At 39.8% G+C, this 25,251-nt stretch overlaps 1 protein-coding gene across 1 annotated transcript; it reads right to left on the bottom strand.

Moving 5' to 3' along the window:
* Positions 1–671: 671 nt before the first annotated feature.
* On the bottom strand, positions 672–25,195 carry cryl1 (crystallin, lambda 1). Its single transcript, XM_079170356.1, has 9 exons — positions 25,091–25,195; positions 23,775–23,882; positions 22,515–22,641; positions 19,617–19,778; positions 16,674–16,769; positions 15,926–16,024; positions 6,722–6,830; positions 2,421–2,530; positions 672–1,105 (listed from the first exon to the last, which is right to left on the bottom strand). The coding sequence occupies exons 1-9, from the start codon at positions 25,129–25,131 to the stop codon at positions 1,001–1,003; spliced, it is 957 nt and encodes a 318-aa protein (XP_079026482.1). The 5' UTR covers positions 25,132–25,195; the 3' UTR covers positions 672–1,000.
* Positions 25,196–25,251: the final 56 nt, after the last annotated feature.

Raw genomic sequence — 25,251 nt, 5'->3', positions numbered from 1 at the left:
ATGTGTTTTATTCATTATATTTTACTATTATTATTATTATTGTATTTGTCTGTCTTTGTGAAGGACACGTGTGTGTTTGTATATCTATGAAAACATTCCAAGAAAATCTTTGTTTAATTTGACCAAATGTGATTTGATTTCCTGATTTAAAAAAGAGAAAGTGTAAAAACAACACGACCTAAAGTAGCAGAAAACACTTTTGATAAGTCATGAATCTCACTATTGAGCATCTTATTGAACACAAATGTAAACTTCATCAACCAGCAGTGTTATTTGTGCCAGTGAGACATAACTTTAATCCATAAGCTCCTTTAAATCGTAAAAGTTATAAACCAACTCAAATCTTTAAATCAATCAATATTTCATCAGGAGAGCGTTTGTGAAATTCACCCTGAAAGTTACAACGGAGTGATGTCTCCCTGAGCATTAACACAATATTTAAGGAGACTTAAATACATTTTATCGTACCTTTAATCTGTATATATACATATAAAGTATAAAACCTACTGTATGAACATGAATATTTGAGTTTTGCTGGTGACTACAGTACATCTGGTGGATAAGTCGGCTACACGGTAACGATCAGGTGAGACGACGTCGCTGTGAAATGAAATCTGCAACACGAGAAAGAGCAGAAACAGGTTCATTGAACTCACCAGAGACCCGTCGACCCGGAGCAGAGAACATGTATTATTGAGAGAATATAAAAAGCACATCAATATGATTTAATTTGTTTTGAATTCATCATAACTTCACATAATTCATTTACGTTATCTTGTGTGTAGCACCTGAGACGATTCATTAAAATCAAGTCTCTCATCTTGAGATTAAATGTATTGAATCTACTGTCCATTAAAAGGCACTTTTAGAGCACAAATGTTCATTATAGCTGAATGTCAAAAAAAGATATCAGTCTTTTTATTTCTTTTTAATCAGTCCCCACATTTCACATCATTGTTTTCATTGATAATCAGCAGTTTTCTTCACTTGCAGGCTGATCTTAGTGCTCCTTCTTCAGCTTGGCCAGACCCATGAGGAGCCGGTCCCTCCTCTCCATCCGGGCCGACAGATGCTGCTGGTCGTTGGGGATCAGCTCGCACATCTCCTGTGGACAGCAGGGAGGGACACGCGTGAGAGGAAAAAGACACAATCTGACGGCCATATTGGAGCTCCTCAGGAACCAGAAACACTGGGTGAGAACGTCCACGATCGTATTTCTAAGTAGAAACCTGATCCTGGGAAGAGATGTCCTCCGAAAACCTGGTTCTAAACGGAGTTAACGGTACTTTAGAAGGTCCGGAGTGAGGTGAGATGGATGCTCTCTCTCTCTCTCTCTCTCTCTCTCTCTCTCTCTCTCTCTCTGTCTCTCACACAAGAACAGGATCATCAAGGAGAGATGATCACTGAGATCATTGATTAGCTGAGAATGTGTTTTAAAGATTTTAGAACTTCTTGTGTTGCTGCTGAAGAAAGACTATTTGTTTACATACAAGAATAATAAAGAGATGTGAATTCTTTCTCACAAAATAATCAAAAAGAACCGATGTAGCTTCGTTCAGCTACAGAATGAAGACCATCTTCTAGCTTCTAATGCTAAAACTGGTTTGAAACTGTTGCAGAAACACACGCACAGTTTTTGAACTGTTGTTGCTACAGCTGCTGTGCTAACACGCTAACCCACAGATAGCAGAGATCTTTCTGCAGCAGTTTGAGAAGTTCACTGGAGGATTTCATTCTGTTTGTCTCTGGGTCGACTGACTGAAGGAGCGAGCAACACGTTGTTTAGAGCCACCAAAACTTAAAAGACCCAGGAAGGCCTGAGTTAATGTGGTGGGATATTTGTACATTCGTACATTAATTCACAGTAGAAATGTTGCTCCTGTGTGTGATTCTGTATAACTTTATTATTCCAAGAGAATATCCAGATATCCAACTTGTTTGTTTGTATTTAGATCCACATTAGATACAGTATTGCAACAGTAGCGACTCTTCCTGGTTTGCATTTATATTTCTAACAATACTTCAATAACAGAAAATATATAAAACCACTTCCATAACATAAACCATAAGAAACCACTTCGCGTCCACTAAATCACCAAAGACATCTTTTGAGTCAGAAGGTTTCGACAGCTGTTGCCGTGTGAACTGGTTATTTATTGCAGGGCTTGCGTGGCTAACATGTTAACAGGCTGTGATGGCATGTGACTGACTGAGCAGTGACTACTGAGGAAACAGCAATTTGGTGCCGGGGTGAGAAGGAACTCTTTGCCTTCAGTCATGCAGAACTAAAGACGCCGTCAACAGAACATCCTCCTCATGTGACCGAATCATGAAAATCAGGCGACCAGTATGTGTTTCGATTAAAACGCCTTTGATCTGGATCAAAGTTTGCATTTTACAGTGAAAGCGTTCGTACTTACATTTACGACGCTCTTGGCTCCCTCGCTGCCGGAGAAGTGTGGCACGGGCCCGAAGGAGGTCAGGATCCTCTGTATTCCCTCTCCGTAACGTTTCATGTAGTCCTCCAGACCTGAGAGAGGACAGACGATCAGAGGAGGGGAGTCTGGTGTCTCATAGATAACAGCTTCAGGTCCCCGTCAGAAAGGTCTGTCTGACAGCAAGGTGAAGAGGTGAAAATACTCTAAACGTAGCGTTCACTTGAACTGATATTCATTATTTAAAGAGTCTAAAATACGTCCACAACGGAACATCACTTTGCTCCGTCTACTGCAGCAGAACACTGACGGTGGAGAAGAACCTCACACGACCACACTGCTAAACATCCAAAGTATCTTTCCAGTCAAAAAAACCTAAAGTTATAATTGCATTCGAGGCACATTTCTTCTGTTAAAGTAAAGATGTGGTTAATATTTCTTGCATCAAATCCTCTCTTCAGATCAGACTCTGTCTTTTAAAGGTATTAACTCACAGAGAACCTGAAACGTGATCATTTGTCACATTTTACGGTGCTGAGTGTGTGCGTTGAATTCCTCCGCTTACTTTCTGTCTTAGTTTACTTTTCGGTGTGATTCCTTGGAGTTATTATCTCATTACTCTCATTGATTCATCTTTAATGATTTATTTGTCTGATGAATGATTCATGTGCGGCTCAAATAAAGTGTTAGAGATTAATACATGTTCACACTGTAAAAACTGTTGGGGCCTTGTTGTATTTACTCATCTGTAAATATAAAACATATACAGTATGTAGGAAATGATCATTTCCAAACGTAACAAAGTCGTTTTGTTGCCTGAACCCAACTAAGTTGTTTCCTGTGAGGACGGAAGTTTATTTTGAAAAGCCTGCGTGCATGTTATGAGCGGAAATCAACACGTGTTGCTGGAATTATGTACGAAAATGCATGAAAAATAACTTAAAGTAACTTTTTCACAAGATATTATACAAACCGTTGTTATGAAGCTACGTTGGCTAATGACCTACGAGGAAACACTTAACAATTAATGACCAGACAAAACCGACCATAAAGAGGACCGGCGGGGCGGTCTGTTGACATTCCTGTGATAAGAAACGCAGCAGGTGAGGACCAGATCTTTGAGCGTGGAGCAAAACAAGAACGATGTGCCAAAATCACTTCACACCAGCTCTGTAATTAAAACAGGTCAGAGGGGGTCCATGTAAAATAGCTCGGTCACACTGAAATGAAGTTTCACACCACAGATTTTAAAAGTGTGACGCTTCAGTTATTTCTTCTGCCGTATTTAATCAAGACTTTATTTAGGACCACATAGAAAACTGAACATTCAGAATGTTTCGAAAAGCCTTTTTAGTGTTTTATCCTGAAGCTGAACTTTGGATGTTTGCATGAAACTTGTGGGAAACACTATATATGACAGAGGAGTGTGATAAATACCATCTACCTTCAACCAAACACAGACCGTGTGTGGGAAGACGATACAAAGTGCTATTTCAAGCCGTCTGCAATTCCTCTCTCTCGCTGCCATTGTCTGACTTTCTTCTGAAACGTTTGTATTCCACACAGAGAGTTTAAATTTAATGGATTTATTGTAAAATCAAACCTAGAGAACAGAAATGTCTTGCTTGTGTATGGTTATGAATCTGATAACTATACTGTTTGTCTCAGCGTGAATGAATGAATGAATTAGCAGTTGATCGCCTCACTTAAGTTTTGAGGTGTAACCAGCAGAAAGCCACAAACTAACCTCCACAATGCAGAGGAGGAATTGTAATTAACTTTAAACTCATATCTCATATTCATGGACTACTGTATTACCTTTAAACAAGATTTGTAAAGTGATTACGTGATGCCTGTAGCAGTGCTAGCTAACTAGCCAGTTAGCTGGATGGATGGATGGATGGATAGATAGATAGATAGATAAATAGACGGATGGATAGATAGAAGAATGAACTACAGTGCAAATAAATATGAAACATAAGTACTAGCATACAGGTAGAGAAAATGAATGCCCTTTAAAGCATGTGCATGCATACAAGTGTGCAAATTGCAGTACTTTTGTCTCATGCAACTGTTTTTGGTTGCAAATGACAAACATCGGGGCTGATCACACCGAGACGTGATAATGCGCTTGCTTGCTCTCTCGCTCACTGTAGCCTACATGAAACCATCACCCCATGGGATAACAACCCCCCCCCCCCCTCTCACATACTCTGTAGCTCTCTCACAGCCAAACTGCTAACTAGCTAGCTAGCCCTACCACACCTACCGGCGTCAGAACAGGAAGCCAGCGGTGAAAGCAGTAACGCCCGCCTCTTTGCTTGATGTGATTGGCTGCCTGGGCCAAAGTGTGACGTTGGCAGGAAAAGTTGAGAATATTTTTAACATTTACAGCGCAAAAAAAGGAGGGAACGCCAAGCGCGCCATACCCTAGGAGAACAATAGTTTTTACGGGCGCCACATTTCTAGCGATGCCTCTGATCGTAAACAGCTAACTGAGCTAATAACTAAAAATACACGGAGAACACAGTTGGAGACTGTATCACCATTTGAACCAGAGCTGATAAAACATATAAAGAGCAAAAACCACAAACATCTTAGAGGCTCTTTCGAGACAACAGGTACGCTCTCCTGGGCAGGTACATGCTTTTACAAAAAGCCGAGTCATTCAGACAGAGACAGAGAGCCTGAGTGCTTCGGTATCTGATTGGAATGATTTAAGGCCGGGAAAGTAACAACAGGAGAAATGTAGGTTCTTAGCAATCTTTTGTGAACACGATCATGCTACTGTTTCCTGAGTAGAAAAAAAGAAGCTCAGTAGAAAGCTTTGCGACTGTAACTACAGATAGAGATGGCACCTGGTTTTTGAAGGCCGCGATGTGGGCTCTGTGAGTTTTGGATTACTGGTGTGAGGGAGTGCATTCATCGCGACCCATCAAAAGACTGCTTTGTTCTGCCTGTGTGTGTGTGTGTGTGTGTGTGTGTACACAGTCAGGGTTTCTCTTTGGGTTTCACACTCCCCTTTGATATTCCCCATCTCCCTGAGGGTTCACGCTCATTCTCTCTGAAACACGGCGTGTTACAGTACATGTATGTTAGCAGAGATGGGCAGTATTTCTATTACTTGTATTTGAAATACAATTACTTTTGAGTATTTTGTAATTTGTATTTGATAGGGCCGATTAAAAATCTAACGTAATTTGTAACAAAATACTTTAGAGTGGAGTAATTTTGTATTTAAAATACTCAAAATATTTTCTCCACGAATCAAAAAACAGTTCACGAGTTCAGTCTTCAGATCTTCAAGTTCAGCTGATTGTCTGTCAAGTTAAATATTGTATCTGAGTGTGACAGATATAACTTATGTATAACAGATATGTATAACTTATGTCTGGGTCTGGCTACATAGCCTATTGTATATACATGGTGATGGTTATAATATCAAGCTAGCGATCGATGCTAACATGCTAATGACGCTAGCATGCTGTCTAGGCTAGTGCATAGCCAGTGTTTAGCAAGTTAGCTTATCAGTGGAGTAGCTAGCTATATGTGATGAATATTTTCTTGTTGATACAAAGCCAAAGTTTATGGGCTGTTAAGTCCCATTAATACATATATATTTATATATACATGATCAATCAAGTTGTTGTCTTTCAATAGCTTTGCTTAGTTACAGGCATTCTGTGACTGTTCTTCCTGTTTGTGGGGTTCACCAGAGCTTTGTGTACATTATATAAACCTGAATGCTCTGCTATACCACATGGTGAGAAAACAGAAAATCCAGAAAAAAGTATTTTCTATATTTTAAATACAAAATAAATGTCTTTTGTTACATTTTCTGGCACCAGTATTTTGTATTTTGTTGTAATACATTTATTTGGGGGTATTTTGTATTTTGTATCAAAATACATTTTGATGTATTTTTGCCCATCTCTGTATGTTAGGGGTCTGAGACGTGTCTGTTCACTCATATTTTCATTTATCTAACTAAAGGTATATAAAACAAGGTATATTTTAACTCAAGTATTTGTTTTTTTCCACACTGTAAATCCCATCCCTCACAGAGTTTTGTAGGTTTTCCTGGTGTGCTGGATGTAAGACGTAGACGTAGTCATCGTGACATCACTCGATGGTTTGAAGCCTCGAGTTCACCGTCTTCGCCTTCGCCGTCTTGGAATACGCTCGTCAAATTTAATTCTGTAATTAATTTCTGTTCAAAACAAAAGCTTCAAGAGGCGCCGAGTTTCTGTTTACGTGAGCAAAAAGTCTAAAGAGGGAACAAGTACCTGCCGGTGCATTGAGGTGCATCGTTTCCATGGGACCTATGAAGGCGTAACGCATTCCTAGCCCCTCTGACATCACCAGGTCGATGTCCTTGACAGAGATAACGCCATCCTGATGGAGTAAGAGAGAAAAATACACTTTATTGACATGAATCTCCCTTTGTATTCCTCTCCAAAAAAGGTACAAATCAGTAAATGTATGACTAAATACTTTCTTTATCTCTCAGTACGGTGTGAACAGGCCGACCCTGAGCCGTCTATCTCAGTGTTTTCCACTCGGTTCCCTGTGCTCCTGGTTTGAGCTGCAAAATGTAGACTCAGAATGTAAGAATATATCTTCCCCGACGGTTCAGGTGAGGGTTTTTGGACCAACCCCCGAATTTACCTTTGATCCCATCAAACTACTCCAACCGTATAAAGTTTCCCCTAATCGCCCAATTCTGTGTCCTCGGGATTATGTAGGAAGTACCGGGAGGAGAGTGGCTGAGGATGGAAGGGATGGAAGGAAGGGAGGGAGGGAGAGACTGAGGGAGTGGTTCAAGGTAATCTTTGAGTTAGAGATACCTGTTGGCCGAGCACGGAGGGGAAATCAAAGCTCGGATATGGAGACAGAGAGAGTAGGGTGAGCAAGAGGAGAGGGACAGGGTCGCCTTTGTTTGGGGTCCTGCGTCCAACAACGGGTCTGTTATCTGAGCAAAGCGGGGCGGTGGGTGGGGTCTTTTCTCCACGGTAATCACTGGGGGGCAACCGGCCGCTTTCTCAGCCGCTCTGCTTTCCAACGCTGGCCCTGACTCAAGGATTATTTCCTGTGTGTGTGTGTGTGTGTGTGTGTGTGTGTGTGTGTGTGTGTTTAGAGGGGTGATGGAGGGTCCCTGTTATGTAAGAAGGCTGCTCTCGGTCCACAGGCCTTGATGCTCAATGCCGAACTAATGGTCCTATTTTTCTTTATTGAAGTTCATACTAGTTACCTCTGCCAAGGAAGCTACGGTATATTAAATTGTCGGTTCGGTTTGTCAGCAGGATTACGGAAGAACTACTGAACTAATGTTGATGAAATTTGGTGGAAGGGAGTAGCATGGGCCAAGAGTGACTCCAGTGCAGGTCAGAGTGGATCTGAATCACAGGGTGGATACACAAGCCCGCCCTGAAGCATCCCCTGCTTTATGATCTGTGTGACTCTAAATGGACCATCATTTACTAAATGAACATCATGCTGTATTGAAGAAGACTTGAAACTAGAGATTGAGACCATAAACTCATGTTTACAATGTTTACTGAGGTAATAAATCAAGAGAGAAGTAGAGAAACCTTGTTTAGATGTTTTTATTCATGCAATAGAATCATGCAATCGTGAGTGAGTGAGTGAGTGAGTGAGTGTGCATCTCTGTGTCTGTCCACGGCTAATCTAAGATATTTTGGGTGGGGCCAGCTATGGCTGCGACTTTTAACCTTTCATTGACTCCCTGCTGACTCCTCACTCATTCCTCTTAACCGCCCAGTTTGTGGGTTTGTATTCATTCAATCATCAGTGGTTGTTGAAGACACACCTGGGGAGGAGATCTGCACTTTCCAGTCACCGTTTCCAGTCTGTTTCTTTGTTTATTACTGGAAGTCTTTTCTTCCCGTGGCCATTAAAACTATATAGCTCCTCCCCCTTTGCACTTAAAACAATAATAACTATATCATGTGTAATATTACTTACAACTTTTCTACTATCATTGACAATATTTCTCTTCACATCATGCTCAATATCACTTTTCTATTTTAGTTTCCATGAGGCTCTGGTGTTAGCATCACTTCTTATACACTTCATATTTCTTTGTTGTTGTATTTTACTTTATTTATTTACCTTTCTCTTGTTGCTATTGTGCTAATAGTGTCAGTATTACTTCTTTTCCACTTAATAACTGTTACATTGTTCATATATTTGTATTCTATTGTTTATTCTTTTGTTGTAATCTTTAATCAAACTCTGGCACAGTAGTTAATAAAGTTCTATCTTATCTTATTTTACCTCCGCTGTCGCAATTTCTAACCTCCCTGGTCACTCGAGACCAACTGAATCGGTACAGGAATGTAAATCTGGTCCAACGTATTGTGAGAGTTTACTTTCTCCTCTATTTACAGTGTGAATCACTTTGAGCACGTTGTGTGAAGCTCAGGTCAGCTGGTTCATCCACTTCAGCTGCTCTTGAGCTGAGATTCAGCTCAAGAGTTTCATGTCAATAAAACATTCACAGCTTATCTCTGTCTCCAGTGTTTACACCAATTAACAGAAGGAACAGCCTTCTAAAGAGACTCATCCTGACTTAATTAGAGCCGGGCCCACATACCGAGCTACGACAACTGACGCAGACGTTCAGGATTTACCCGCTGATCAACTTTCACAAGGTGTCATACAGATAGAAAGATAATTCCTGTCGGACAGGTTTGTTTTCCTCTTTGGCACGGTGTTAACAATGCAATTCATCTGCTTTCAAAGCCTTGAGCTATTAGATTGTATACGTAATTTAAATGAGCATGTATTCGAGGTACAGAAACCAGAAACACGGCCGCTGGTTCTCAGTAAGAAGCCAGCAGGTTGCCCGATTTGGTTCCGGCCTTAAATTTAGAAACCAGTTTGGTAATTTCTACAATACACAAGGTTTAAATGTGTCTGTGAAGAATGTGAAGACATATTTGCAGGGCTTTTGAGAGCACAGTGGTAAAAAACTAGAATCAATCATGAATTATTAAGTGTTGCAACAAACCATGCAGGAAGCCAGCATGTACAGTAGCAGGTATAAATGCATACAGATAATATAACATGTCCAAATGTGTGCTATAAAATCTGTTTCATTCTATACTAAGTCAAAAGATCTCTAAAGGTCTACTGCTGCTCTGCCACTAAACAGGTCTAAACAGGTCTAAATCAAACTGAGCTGCAGCGTTGGCTCATTCAGTCATTTGGATCATTTATTTCTTTTGCTAGCGTGTCCAAAATCTAGCAGCACCACTATACCGGCACCATCACGGAAGTGAAATCGAAAATGGACTGTACGAAACTGATGTCAAAATGTAGCGACTGGGTTGGAAATATAAATATGCATTACGTTTAATAAAGTTCTCTCACAATGTATGGACACAGAAATTGAAATAATCGCTCAGGAAAAGGACAACAAAGCCGGTCGGCTAAACTTGAACAATAGACAGGACTGTTGTGTACACAGGTAGTGAAAACGTAGGAGTAAATATGGTTAAAATGTGTGTTCCACTATTTAAACATCAAGTAGTAGAAACATGAAGCTTGATTGATGGATGCTGCATGGAGGATTATAATCCTTTACAGGCTTGTTTTCTCAATGCAAAACAGATGTATCTGTGGTCGTCGAGCTCTTTATTTAAAACATGAAAAGAACCATTTCTACTGTACTATTTGACATATAATGTCAAGTTGTATGTTTAGACAAGGCACGTTTATTTGTAGAGCACATTTCAACAACAAGGTAATTCAAAGTGCTTTTAGAGACACACTTAGCTGTGTACACACACACACACAGTCTCCACAGTTTGAAATGAAAACTCTGTGTTGCACTAAGCCCGGAGCTCCTTCCAGAGAAAAGTCTTGACACTTTAACAGCAACGTGGCATTTTTGTCAGCTGGGACCTAAGGGTGCATCCTCAGGGTTAATTCTGCTCAACAAGGATCCTCACAAGTGAGTGACCCATGCACAGTATGGAATGTCATGTAGATATGAGTCTGAGCTTCCACAGGTCTGTGTGAAGACACAAATATATCTTAGTGGATGCATGGATGCAGTCAGGAGGGAGAGGGACACGGTAGTCTCTGCTTCGGTTCCTCGATGTATGCTATGATTCTCAGAAGCTCAAAGCCAGTTAGATGTCATCCCCAGCATGGGGTGGATTAATAAACGGGCCTCCCAGGCACAGGCCCAGTGGAACCAAAGTGTCAAGAGCCCCCCTCTCCCCTGCAAAATGTCACTCAAAGAGACACATGCCAAGCAGAAAAAGGCTCAAAATGACCACAAAGAAACATTAAACAACTACAAATAGAAGCAAAACATCTGCAACAGACGCAAAGAGACCACACAAAGACTCACAGGGACTGTGAAAAGGGACAAAACAACCACAAAATGACTACAAAGAGAAAAAAAGCAACTACTAGGACACACAAAATGACTAAAAAGAGACACAAAACAACTGCAAAGAGATGCAAAACAGCTGCAGAAACCACAAAGAGACAAAACACAACTACAGAGAAAAATACAAGACCAAACAAGACCAAAACAATTACAAAAAGACAATCATAATGTGACTCAAAACAATGGCAAAGACACAAATAACGACTACAAAGAGACAAAAAGCAACTACAGAGACACACTAAAATGACTACGCAGAGACAAACGGGCCTTCAGCAGGTCTGTGCCGAGGGAACCTCCTCAGTGACTGTTGTTGCATTGACCGGACTGACGAGAGCTTCCACCTGAAGGCTCACTCGGCTCATCAGTGAACCAGGAAGCTCCTCTAGAAACAAAGAGGTCGTTCAAGGAGAGATGGAACAAATTCCCCAAATCTTTGATAAAGAGTCCACACCGTGACAAAGCCTCCCACACTTTCTCCTCATAATACCGGTTGATCTCCTCTTGTGAGCGTCTAATCGATCTAACTAAAGAAAATCTAATAAAAGTCCATTTGTTTTGTGCTAAAAATGTCACATTGCTGTTTCACTCCTCTAAAAGAAAAAGCATTAAAACATAAGACTTGTTATATAAAGACCATTTTCACAGCAGACAGTTTGACTTGTCAAAGCAGGAAAAGCACAAGGTGTGAACTTATAACGTTAACAAAGGTTCCATCAATTAATTGTCCCACTATAAGCCATGTGAATGTAGCCATCACTGATGTTATTGCTTTGACAAGTCAAAATGTCCGTCATCAAAAGGGTTGACAGCTAAAAATATTCATTAATGCTGAAATTAAAAAGTAAAAGTGGAAATTGAAGGTGAACTCTCGTGAAATATCTTCTTCAAGACAAGCCTTCTTCTAAAAAAACACGATTCAACTCTCCCTTCAATACATCAAGGCAGAGTACGTGTTTGACTGGTGCTACAACTAGTATTTAAAAATACAACAGAAGAAAATGAAGCTGTTTTTGCACACGTCATCAGTGACTCAATGCTGAAGACTATTGTGTCCTTTGTTTACATTATGAGAAAGAAAGAAGCGCAGCAGCGTCGTCCAACTTCATTGTTGTGAAGTCATGCAAATCAATGAGCAGATTTCCACGCATGTGATGGAAGCGCACGGTAGAGGAAATCCATTCGTCCTTCTTTGGTACGGCAGAAAATCCTTTCTCGAGTGTAAAAAATCCCTTGAATATAAAAATCACATGAGTAACTTCGGTTTGTCTTTACAGATGTTTTCACAGCTACACGTACAAGTTCCTCTGTCAGTGTAGAAACCCATATGAAAACAGTACATAGTAATGTTATGTTCCATCCATATATACAGTAATATTTGTTTATTTTTATTCAAAAATGTAATCTGTGTTTTTTTAAATGTATTTGTTGTGGTATATATATATATATATACAATAATATATATTGTTATTTTAAGTCTGTTATATCTCAATGAGGCGTTTGTGGTTTAATAAAGTTGTCCATCTATATAAAATGTAAACTATTCTTAGTTCTTGGTCTTTTATTACAGATTTAATTTCTAGGAAGGCCAAAGTCTGTCATTTGTAGAACAATATTGTTGTTTTCTTTCAGATTTTAAAACATGGTACTCTAACTGAAGCTGCCAGCGACAACAACACAAACAACGTGACCCAGATCTGCATCGCCCGATGGAAAAAAACATCTCTGATGAAATAACCGACAACATTGTGCTGTCACACCCAAAATTGACACCCCTTCCCTGTTGGATCATGATTTATTTGTCTTTGTTATGTTCTCTTAAAGTGTTTTGTTGCAGTTGTCCTACCTTTATTGTTACTTGTTGTTTGCGAGCGTGTGTGTCTGACTGATTTACACGAGTTACACGCTGTGACTTGTACAGTCGTGTCGGGGACAAGGAAGCAATATGCTGATTTAGTTGTGAACAGGAAGGACACTGTTTGTTAAACATCTCTGACAGAGAAAAGAGATGGAATAAAGAGGGAGGAAGACAAGAGACTCTGATCTAAGAGCCTTTTTTGGGGGGTTATGTCCTGTGTTTGTGTGTGAAATAAGAGATGGGAGTTGTTACATTACATTCATCCTACTCTCACACCAGAAAACACCAGAAAACACCACCACACCCGCAGCTCTGTCAGACGTGAACTCTTTCTCTCATACTCCCAGAGCTGCTGGGCGAGGTGATGGTACTGGCCTGCTAATTTCCCCAAAATGGAAATACTCTCTTGTCTCGGTTCCGTGGTTCTCCCCGTCCTCTTTCGAATTTCATGCTGTTACTGTCACTCATCCAGTCAAGCTCAACAGTTGCTGTTGTGTATCGCCCACCAGGCCCTCTTGGTGAGTTCCTGGAGGCGCTCGACACATTAGTCTCGCACTTCCACGACGATGGCGCCGCACTCATCCTGCTCGGCGACTTCAACATCCAGACTGGTAAGTTAGAACCTCTTCTTTCCTTCCTCTCCTCCTTTGACCTTTACCACTCCTCTTCTCCTCCGACCCACAAGGCCGGCAACCAGCTGGATCTTATCATCACGAGACACTGTTCTACTGCCAACCTCTCCGTCATTCCCCTCCAGCTCTCTGACCACTACTTCATGGCCTACTCCCTCTCCCTCTCCTCTCCCCCCCTTATGTCCGCCACCTACCCACATGGTTGTTCTAACATACGGTAGTAATTCATCCTCACAGAGGGCAGAGCTAATCCGTCACAGCTTCAATCTAGTCAACAGTGAGCGTTCAGGAGTTTTTGTCAGAAAATAACCAACACAGCGTTTGAAGAGATTAATTCCAAAGTCAGATATCTGACACTTACACCTACTCTGACAAACACATTGCAGACATGAACTGTATTAGTATTTAAATTCATTATTTAAGACTTCTGATCTGAACAAGTTCAACTTTTGATTTAATGTTACACATCAACATCAGTTTAATGGAACCCTTGTGCCTCACAAGGGACATTTCTGGCTATTAAAGTTGCATTTGTTCATCATTTTGTCTGGACTGAAGTTGGCTGAAAAATGTAACTCGGTGAAAGTTATGGCAGCTTTTTGACACAGACATTTTTGTTCTTTGTCTGCAAACTTATTCAACTTATTTGAAGGGTTACGGGCTGTATTAATCAGCCTGTGAAAACAAATTTACAGCATAAAAGTCTGCATTATAAACACAGACTTTGAGTTTAAAAAGCCATGAGTTTAAAAGTTTTGAGCATTTACTCGGCAGGGGTTAGAAATGTAGGATCCAGTCTTTTTGGAGCTTGTCATGATATCTAAGCTTCTGCTGCATCAATTTGAAAACTGCAGACGTAATAAAATCATAAAGTTGTAGTATGTCATAAAGTACACTTTGAAAGTTTGAAATATTCATATGTGCATGAACTGATTCGACAATTTTGCATATCAGTAGTTTGATTTTGTAAAACAGAATTCTACTGAGATTTTAAAGCCCTTTTAAAGGGAGAACTGGCCCAACCAGCAGTGTTACTGACCCACAGGTCAATGTAACACATATGAAAACAAAAGAGAAGAGCATGAGCCTCGAAACAAATACAACAAGAAAGTATCATCAAATATTTAGCACAAAAGTTTATGAATCTTCTACAGAAATAATTCTGTCTGTGATATTCGAAGCCTGAATCACAATGTGTTCATGTGAGTTCAGTTCAGGTAACAATCATCACAATCATTCCAAGCTTTTCTTCCCTGAGTGATCGTGTAATGGCGCCTGTCATCAGAGGCTAAGGCTCATTTACTCTCATTGTATTCCTTTTTTTTTATTTTGGAAGGAGACCATGGAGATTACAGCAGAGGTGAGCTGACAAGGGGCTTCCTCTTTTCTGCCTCCATTACAAAACCATGAGCAGCGATACTCAGCAACACAAGGCCTCACTGAGACTGAGGAGCTCTTGTGTAGAGAAAAAAAACACGAATACACACACTTTTGTGTTTCTGACGTTATGAGGACCTTCACTAGGACCGAGGACCTAACCCTCAAAACGTTGTATTGACACGTCAAAATGTTTTGTTTTTGCTGGATATTCATATTTAATATTATACAGTTCGGGCATATAGCAATTCTTAAACATTTGAAGACAAATGTGCTGATGTGCCAAATTAGTCATTAAACTTGCTTGGTTCACTCAAAACAAACGAGTTGGTGTTTAGCCAATAACAACGCCACTATTAATACTATTCCTACTCTCAATAATCAATCTAAAACAGCATCTATATTCACTCTCATGAACTAGGTAGAAAAAGGAAAAAAGATATAATAATTCAAACCAAAAACCTGCAGTGGGGAACCTTTATCGCCCCCTCTGGCAAAAAGTGTAATTACACAAACAATGTTGGTGCATGCTTATGACGTATAGGCCTGCGGGTGAGCTCGCCGCATCGCCCCCAGAAGTGCTCTCTTCACATCTTCCCATGTAAATTTGGGCAGAGGGAAAGAAAAGGTCAAGATCTGTGTTGGTCCTCGCTGTCGATCGATTTCTTCTTTTTTTTTACCTCCTTCTGAACGCAGAGATCCTTTTTTATCTGGAGCATCCACTCCAGAAACCTTTCATGGTCGCATGAGGATTTCCACCCCGTTCCTAGCTGCTGCTCAGCCGCTATCGTCTCCCCCTTTTAGCTCTGGCTGGTTGACGTAAAATGCACCACTTCTGATGCGCCTGCGCAGGAAAGTTTCCACGGACACTACAACTCTGGTATATTGCAAAACGCAGTGAGCTTTCACTGGCGGCAATGAGCCTAATCAGCATTGTGTGAACTCCTTTGGCAAGTGCTTTAATGTAATGGACGCTCATTTATATTTAAATGACCCGGCCTCCAGCTTTAACCCTGATGTGGAGTTAATTGCAGGTGAAGGATAAATATAATATCCAAAAGGAAAAACAAGTTAAAAAGGAAAAAGTCCTGTTAGTACATGGAAACAGGGCATGGCTAAGATTTCTAGGTGTGTTTCAAATTCCACACTAGTTTCAGAAGAAAAGCAGTGAAATAACTAGTCTAACTCCTCCGACACTGACCTGGACCAGCCTCCAGGACTCTGCAATAATGGCCGCCTGCACTCTGTTGAGGGCAAAGCCATCGATCTCTTTCATCAGACGGACGGGCGCCTGACCAACCTGAATCAAGAGAAACAAGTTGTGTCAAGAATTGCAATGCAGGGTAGATGCCTTGACGAATGTACAAGTAGCATAAACATGAATATGACATGAGCTAATATAGTTCAAGGTACTTCTAATCTTCATTATTCCAAGGTAAACACTTGGCAATGTAGACTATGCTTGGAACAATTTATGAAAAAATGAATGGCAGTACTTTATCTCCTAAAAGACAATACTTATTATTCTGCACGTTTAAGAAAATTAGGTAAAAGTTTGTTTACTTTACTACCAATCTTAGTACGCACAGTGATTTCAACAGATTATTTCCAGGAAGCCACAGGTTTGCATTTAACTCAGCATGTTATGAAATTCATCTTGCACAGACTTGCCAGGCTTTGTTTTGAATAATCATTGTTTGATAATCCAGGGAGTCATGACACACTGTCGTCCCTATGACGTCAGATAATCAAACCGTGAGTACAACAAACAAATGGACAAAATGTTTACAAGCTAGATTTTTACCAACACTAAACATACCATAAAGCTCCATTCCTGACCTACATCCATTCATTTTCATGTGTTTATACTCATAAAACCTGATATTGACTCACTGCATCTCTCCCACAGGTCCTGACATACCTAGGATTGTTTAGGCTGCGTGCTTTACCTTGGTCATTAGGGAGTGGGTGGTGTCCATAACGGCTGTTGCTGTCTCTGGGTGAGGTACCAGCTCCACCAGTTTGACATAGTAAGGTGGGTTTACCTGAGGCGCACAGGAGAGTCAGTCATTATACAGTTGGTAAGTACAGTGTTCTTGTTAAAAATATTGTATGTCTTCAACCCTAAGGGACCCATTTTTTTCGTTTTTAGGGGGGAACAGGGGATCTTTAGGGGGAGATAGCAGGTCAACAGTAGATGCCACATAGAAGTGGTGAACATCAATTGTAATGTTTGGAACATGAAGATGCAGCTCAGCAGTGTGTGTAAGGTTCTTCTCGTCACAAATTTATAAATAAAAATCAATTGATTAATCAAAACAAATTGTGAAGGTGTAAAAGAACTTAGATAATTATGATAGAAGTACATGATGGCCATTGCTGCGTTCCATTAGGTCACATAAGTTGTCGCAGCAATTTTGGGGTTGATACCATTTGTTACAGAGATTTTGTGCTCAATTTGAAACATTGTAACCACACGAGAATTGATAAAACTGATAAAAAATCCTTCCAAAATACCACATTAACACACCGAGACCGTGAGGAACACCGTAGAAAAAGTCCTGCTGTGATTTGGTGTAAAAAACTTTTGACATTTGGAGATTTTTGCAAAAGTTGCATATTTCTGCGGTTTTAATGGCGAAAACTTCTGTTCTGGAAACTGCTCATAAACCCCATTATTGTTAACATACTAAGGAAAACCATACATCCTCTGAATGCCTTAGGTCTGTAGTTTGTGGTTGTTAAGTGTCATGAGGCCGTGATTATCCTGGAGGTCATTTTATACAATGACGTCAAGTTAAAAAATGGTCTCACTATGTGAAATGACCACTATGGGGACTGACGTTTACTCACCATGATGGACCCAAACCAAATCCCACCGACCCCGATCGAGGTCATTAACAAAAGATTGATTGATTGATTAGACTTTGAGTCAAATAACAGGCCATAATGCACTATGACACATCGTGTTAGTACCTATATACAGCACACTAAACTACGTTATAACTCTAATAATATTAAATCAGACTTCTGACACGGTTTGCCAATTGTGCTGTTTTTAAACTTTTCTCTTTTTTAGTTTTATTTAATCTTATATTTACTCAGTCACATTGAGATTAAGATCTCTTTTCCAAAAGAGACCTAAATACGCTTTACAGACTACTGACAATACAGTTTACAGCACAACACACCGGTCCTCTGTCCTACACCGACACATAAATCAGACCTTTCTGAAGTGAAAATCTATCAGCATCACAAACAGAAGTAGTGACAGAAGAGAACAGGATAGTGCACTTGTGGAGTGACGACTGAATCCTTTCAAGCTTGCTGGTGACATGTAGCTAAATCTCTGTCATTTTATCTGGGTAAAGGAGTGGGTGATATTGTATGTTAACATGCTGAGTCACCTTAGAAAGCTTCTTTGTGATTGACAGCGGACATTATCTAAAATGTTGATGACATTCTTTCTGATACAGTTACCAGAGTTAAATGCAACATGCAAACATTCAGGCCTGGTATAAATACATCCCATTATTTATCTTCCTCTCTATATACATACAAATTAAATCTAATTGTTTTTGACGGTCAAAAGGCAGACTGTGACGTTAGAGGCAAATGGTCAGCAGATAAAAGGGCTGAAACATTTTGTAATTCCCAAAAGTGAAATAATAAAATGAACAATACAGATATTTCAGGAACAACTGGGACACTGATACAAATTGCTTGTTTGTGATTATGCAACAAAATAACTGACGATAGTGAGGCGGGTGAGTCTGTTAGGTTGTTCTCTAAAAGTCCTCCTCAAGGGAAGCGGTTTGTAAAAACAGAGTCAGATTTGTGTTTGTTACCGTCAGTTATGAAATACATAGTTCCCAGTCAAATTCAGTAAATACTGTAGATTATGAAAAATAAAGCAGCATACATATCAGTCTGGTTTGCTTGATTTATTTTGCAGCTCTGTTATGAGTTGTTACGAGTGATGCGAAGGCCTACTTTTGTACAATGCTGCAGCATCTATTTTGATTTAGTATAATTAAATGGAGATACATATATATTTATGTATTTCACTGGAATAGGTAAATAGGAGCAGATGACTTTGTTTTGAAAGTAATGGCATTTGTGTACTTTGTTTTCTTGAAAGGTTACCAACTTAAATAACTCTACTGCCAATGTCAATAACTCCACTAGGTGCTTGTATTACTGTTCCGCAAACACAATTGGTCGTAAGAAAGTAAACAAAGCAAAGTGGGTTGATAATAAAACGAGGAAAAGGAGAGCGAGTTGTCCTGTGCATTCTTTGAGGTTAATAATCACAATAATTATCATTATTATAGATATTTAAGTTTAAACAGACTTTAACTTGGGTACCAGTGCGCTTCAGGTTTATGTGCTCATGTGTGAAAAACAAATACTCATAAATACACATAAGTGTGATATAGGCTCAGAAACCGACTACTACTGACTGCAGCACTGATGCAACCTAACATTTCTAAAATGGCTCCCAATACAGTTGTTCTTCAACCTTATATCTATCTATATCTATATCTATCTATATATAAATCTGCTGGTATATACTGTATATATATATATATATACACACCAGCAGATTTGGTTACATTTTCAGAAGACCCATAATAATTAAAAGAAGTCTGTGCTCCAATTATTACATCACAGAAGAGTTGAAGAAAATATTGGAAACTCATGTGACTGTCATGTGACATGAGTTCTTTACGAGTCCTTAAACTTTTGACCACAAGGAGTAATGTACAATAAGGGCAACAAGGAACCTGTAAATACATGTTTCGGAGATTGTTAACGGAGATGGCTTCCCCAGTTTGTACTTAGTTAGGTTGAAATCACTTTACTGGTACCAGGAGTGTAGCATCACTAACCGGATGGGACACGAGGCAGCGGCTCCTGCTCTGTACATTGGAGAAGACCTTGCTTGGCACCAGACAGGAGGTGGAGCTGCTCAGGATGACTTCTTTCCCCACCAGACGCTCGATGTCCTGGAAGACGCTCTGCTTGACCTCAAGCTGTTCAAATACGCACTCCTGGAGACACACGAACAGGGAAAGTGTACCAAAATGTACCATTGCCATTATGTCTGCTACACAGTAAGTAAATAATATCTCTGGGCTTTGTAACATTCAGCACAGTATGTTCCCGCTCCCACTTTTCAAACTATCATTTGAATATAAAAACTTCTGTCTTCACTATTACACCGAATAACACAATCTTCCAGTCGAAACAATAAATCAGTAACTCAGTATTTATCTTGGCAGAGTGCCAGCAAAGCATCACAGTGAAGATGAAAACGTGTGTTTTCTCCCACTTTTCAAATAAATAAATACTTTTGTTTCTTGTTTAACGTCTAACTGCTGTATTGAGAATGTACTCTGATAAATAAAAGCAAAACGATCAGTAGAGATCAACACCACTAACAGGTCCAAAATGTAATTTGGGTGAATCAAAGGATCCTTTAACTTTGTCATCAATCTTTCTTTGATTACAGCAAAGCTGCAAACTATTCCCACGAAAAATCTTCTCTGTCAAATAAGTTGAAGGGCAAATTGTTCCTGCAATCTTTACAAACTGGATACAACCAGTTTTGGGGTTTTTAAACTATCCATCAGAGGCTCAGCCATATTTCCTTTTAGTGTCCTCGCTGTCACAGCGTTTGGAAAGGAGTGGCTCTCAAAAGCATCAGAGGGACGTCAATAAGCTTTTTAGAACATTCATCATGTGTGAGCCAATGCATAAAGCGTCTGGACGAGCAGCATACCTGCCGAACGTGTGAGCGATAATGTGATGGATATGGAATGACAGCTATAGACAAAAGTGAGTAATGTGAAGAGCGGTAATGTATTTAAAATTTACGATCTATAGTGGTACATTTTGTTCTGTTCTCTTCTTCACTCTATGTTTTATTGCTTTGTTCTGTAACACAGTCTGACTGAGAGACACTCCTGAGCTCCTTCAGAAAAGCCCGGGTCAATAACGGGGCGACATTTCCATCGGTTGGCGTCGCGCTATCAGGAAATGTTACTTATCTGAACAGTGAAAACTTTGCATAGTCCGATATGTTATTTCCCTGTTTCTAATAAGCCCTCCATTGTTCCTGAACTCTGTACAGAGTATTGATTTATTCTGGCCCTACCCGGCTCTCTGTGCTGGATCATTGTTTGGCTTAAGAAGTCCATTTATTTCTTTTCTTTTAAGTAAGTAATACCCATCATCGAGACGGCACGACAAAAGACAAGCTGAGTGACTTCGTGTTTAAATGCCGTGCAAACCCCGATACAAACACATGTCTTATGTTGTTGCATTAACGGTATTAAAACACCAGAACTGAATCCGGACACCAAAGCTACACGTGAGGACGCTGCGAGGGAGTCGGGTGCGTGTAACTCGTGTGAAGCAAATTAAAGTTGTTGACTTTGACGTTGTGTGTTCAAGTGTGACTTGTGTCACACACACGAATGTGCCAATTGATTCAACTGTAAGAACCAGATGAACCTGAACAAAAAAACAAAAAGTATCCCGCCATCTTTGAGCTGGAAGGAAAGTTATAAGCATGACATGTATACGTGTCACATACGTTTAACTGCATAGTATCTTAACTACTCAAAAATATAAGGCAATCATATTTTAAATTTCGGCATTCTGATGAATTCAGGTTAGTTATAATAGATTTAAAGGTAAATGTGCGATGAACAAATAAGTTCTTTTTTGTCAAATCAGTTCAATATATAACTTTTATTTTGTGTTGTCTATCTAATCGGCCCTCCGTTATCATTGTCTTTTATAGTTTGTATTCTTTTAAAGGATTTAATATATTAAAAAAATATGTTGATTATCATATCACTGGTACTGAAAAACAAATAAATGAATTTGGAGGGAAAGAAAAGCAAGTCTGCCTTCACTACACACACAACATGCAGTAAATACTCTGATACATAACCTGACTTTACTTTATTACACATTAAATCCACAAAGAGGAAAACGGCCTAAACTTTGCAAAATGCAGAAACTCAGCTGTGACTTTAGTGCTCAGCTTTATTTATGTTCATCAGTGGCGTCTGAGGCAGCACAGCATCCGTCACACATGTTAACCAATGATGTTGCGCCCCCTTGAGGACAACCTGTATACCAGGATATACTGAGATTACTACAATCACTGCAAATGTTTGATTCATGGTGTGTTTCAGTGAATAAACCAACAACACAGCATTCCTCACACTGCAGTGGTGGAAGAAGTACTCAGATATTTTACTAAAGTAAAAGTACTAATACCACAGTGTATGAATACTCTTTCACAAGTAGAAATACTGCACTTAAAATGTTACTTTAAAAAAAAGTAAAAGTACAAAAGTATTAGCATCAAAATGCACTTAAAAATAAACGTTCTTGTTGAGCATAATTGTCCCTTTGACGTGATGTATTATTACTGATGCTTTAACACATAAGCAGCATTTTAATGTGACAGCTGGTGGAGGTTGAGCACATTTAACTACTTTATGTAATGTTGGATGTATTCATCTGTAGCACAGAAACATATTTTATAAACTTATCACATGAATCTTAATCTGTGAAGTAACTTAATGTCGTGAAGTTCATCTTTAAATGAAATGTAGAGGAGGAGAAGAATTAATCAGCATTAAATTAAAAGACTTAAAAATAAAGGTACCTCAAAAATTGTACAGAACTTGAGTAAATCTTGTACATGTGTCGCATCAAACGTTTATTTGATTATAGCGTGAAGGAGGCAGCGTGTGCTGGTGAGTCACCTGGACAAAGAAGGCTCCCTCCAGAGCCGGAGCCAGGTCCTCGTAGCTGCTGAGCAGCGAGAGCTGCTGCTTGGAGGTCAGGTCTCCTCTCAGCATGTGAGCTTCCTCCAGCTCCTCCAGCTGCTTCCTGAGCCAACACACACACACACACACACACACACACAGAGAAAGAGGCTCAACGCTCAACCCACAAAGGTTCCTCCAAAGACGATGACATTACGACATTACTCTTCTAATGTCTAGGAAGCATTATCAAAATATAAAGGCAGCAGACTGGAGCCTGAAGTCTTGAAGGAATAGATTTCATGTTAGGATTATCCACGCTGGCTGCCGCTCATGATAGCACAGAAGCAGCTGCTGCTCGTAGATGAATTGCGACATACCTGAATTTAGAAGTGGTGTAAAGGAAATTCCACTTTTTAAAAACAGGGCTCTCTCAAAATAATGAGATCCTTGTACCGTGTTTGGCTTTGTTTCACAGTTAGTTCTTTAAGGGCTGCAGATCTTTCCTTACTCTATGTGAAGTTTTCACCAAAAGTCCTTTGTCATCCCACAGTAATGTTTAACTAGCAGTGAGAGAGTTTAGAGGCCTGAGCACACGGGTCGTCTGTCCATGTGTCTTCTGTGCAAAGTGCTGGAAGGAAGAACGGTTTAAGTTTTGGACAAAGTCCGTCGGCCACAAACACGTATTGACTAGAAAGCCGTGAAAATGTATAATTCATCATAAAGGAAATAATGAAAACACCACTCTAGCTATCAGAGGATGGTCCCAGAACAGCAAACCAGGAAATCACAAGTAAACACAACATCATTTCAGACTTCATTAAAGTAACTACAAGGAACCTTTATTTAGTGTTAATGCTGATTGTGTTCCTGAGCACCAGAGTCCGTTTAGAAAACCTCTCATTTTACTGCAGCAGGGTCTGACAGTCTGAAGGAGCTGAGGGAGTTTCTGGTGAACCTGCATGAGTTCATCTGGTTTCACCAGAATACGACCCGGTGGCTCCGATGACGAGCATCAAGAATAACTCTATAGAAATAGACCATCTTCTCTCTGATGGTCTCTTTACTGATGGAGGTCTGATGACCTTGTTAAGTGTTCCTCACAGTAGCTTTAGGTCTTATTGCGGCTCAATGACATCAACAGTTCCTGAATCCAGCTGAAGCTAAAAAAGCCTCTCCGAGAGACCTTTCCTCAGGCTGACGGGAGGATGTGATCCAGATGCAGAGGTGATAGATTAGTGTCTGTGTGAGGCTGACCTGATCTCTGTGATGGCGTTGGCAGACTGTCCTGGTTGGTTGTCGTAGATCTTCACACTGTAGCCTCCGCTGACAAACACCATGGCCCAGGAGCGGCCGATCAGCCCACTGAAACAAAACACAAGTAATCATTTAAGATGTTCGCTGTTGACTTTAATCTCTTCTCTGTGAAGACAACAAACACACACACACACACACACACACACACACACACACACACACACACACACACGCGCAGAAATGCATGCAGGCTTTGCCGCTGTTCAAAGCACAAATCCTGGAGTGGAAACTCAGGTTTAGTTGGTTGTGATATTCTAACCGGAATATTACGGAGGATTTCTTTGTGCACATCAAACACAGATGAGTGAATATTTGGCTGTGACTTTTACTATTTACTTCATTGTTTAAGAGAGGCCACCTCAGGGGACTGACAACTTTAGCTGAGTGCATAGATATAATGAACAGGGTCCAAAGATAAGGTTAAAATGTAAGCCGATAAGTGGAGCCTCCATACAACCACGAAGCTACGTGATAATTGTAATAAGTTGGTAATAAGCGCACTACAATTCCCCTTGTGTTTAGATAATCTTCTTTATTCAACATCAATATGGTAAGACTTCCCTCATCTCAGAGTCTGTTACACTCAAACATGTCCCCCACAAAACAATGACAGGTAGGAACTAAAGTACAATATACAATAAATATTGTATTTAATAAGACAACTTGTTTTTTTCTAAATCCAAAATTGATACATCTTTCCAAAGTGTATTGTAAAAACATAAACTAAAATGGTAAACTTAAGAATAACTAAGGTTAAATGATTAATCATTGAAAGCCACGCTATTCTTGTTTTTGTCCCACTCACTTTGAGACTCATAATTTAATACAACTACATTTTCCTAAATGTTAAAATGCTCATCTGAAATAAATTAGCTGTATTTACAGATAAATCCCCCTCATCTAATATAATGCAGTCTGTGCAGTAAAGATAGAAATGAAACACTATTTGTTGAGTTTAAAAGTTAATTATTGACATAGTAGTAAATGTGTATTTGTGTTCAGATATTGTTACACTTCTGACACCAAAAACACACGCTCCCGATTGAAAGAGCTGCTGCAAAGGTATAACGATATAAGATGTCAGGAAATGATCTTATCTAGTCATATGAAATAACTAAGTTTAAACAGTAAAATGTGCAAATGCATCAGTATCAGTAAAGGAAGTCATAAGTAAGTTACATGTTAGCTCCACTAATAACATAATAAAACCTTAGATGCAAAGTTTAAACAACACACAAGGGTCTTTTGTTGCTCACCTGCCGATCACAGTAATAATCTTCATGTCAGAAGAGCTCATTTTTACGACGTTATGCAGAGATCAGATCAGAAAAACGTTGTTCCACTAAAACCGTAGCCCCGCCCCTCAGCAGTCACGCTGCTGTGTAACAGTACGGCAAACTAGAAGGACAAACAACGC

Source organism: Pholis gunnellus (genome assembly GCF_910591455.1).
Source record: "Pholis gunnellus genome assembly, chromosome: 12".
Taxonomy (NCBI): Eukaryota; Metazoa; Chordata; class Actinopteri; order Perciformes; family Pholidae; genus Pholis; species Pholis gunnellus.
Note: the sequence above shows the minus strand (reverse complement) of the source record. Positions and strands in the feature narration are given on the sequence as shown.

Coding starts and splice junctions, on each gene's coding strand:
- cryl1 (XM_079170356.1), bottom strand. CDS start 25,131: ATGAGCTCTTCTGACATGAAGATTATTACTGTGATCGGCAG. Junction 19,779..22,514: donor AGGGAGCCTTCTTTGTCCAG/GTGACTCACCAG, acceptor GTGTGTCTCCAG/GAGTGCGTATTTGAACAGCT. Junction 6,831..15,925: donor AGTCCTGGAGGCTGGTCCAG/GTCAGTGTCGGA, acceptor TTACTCCATCAG/GATGGCGTTATCTCTGTCAA.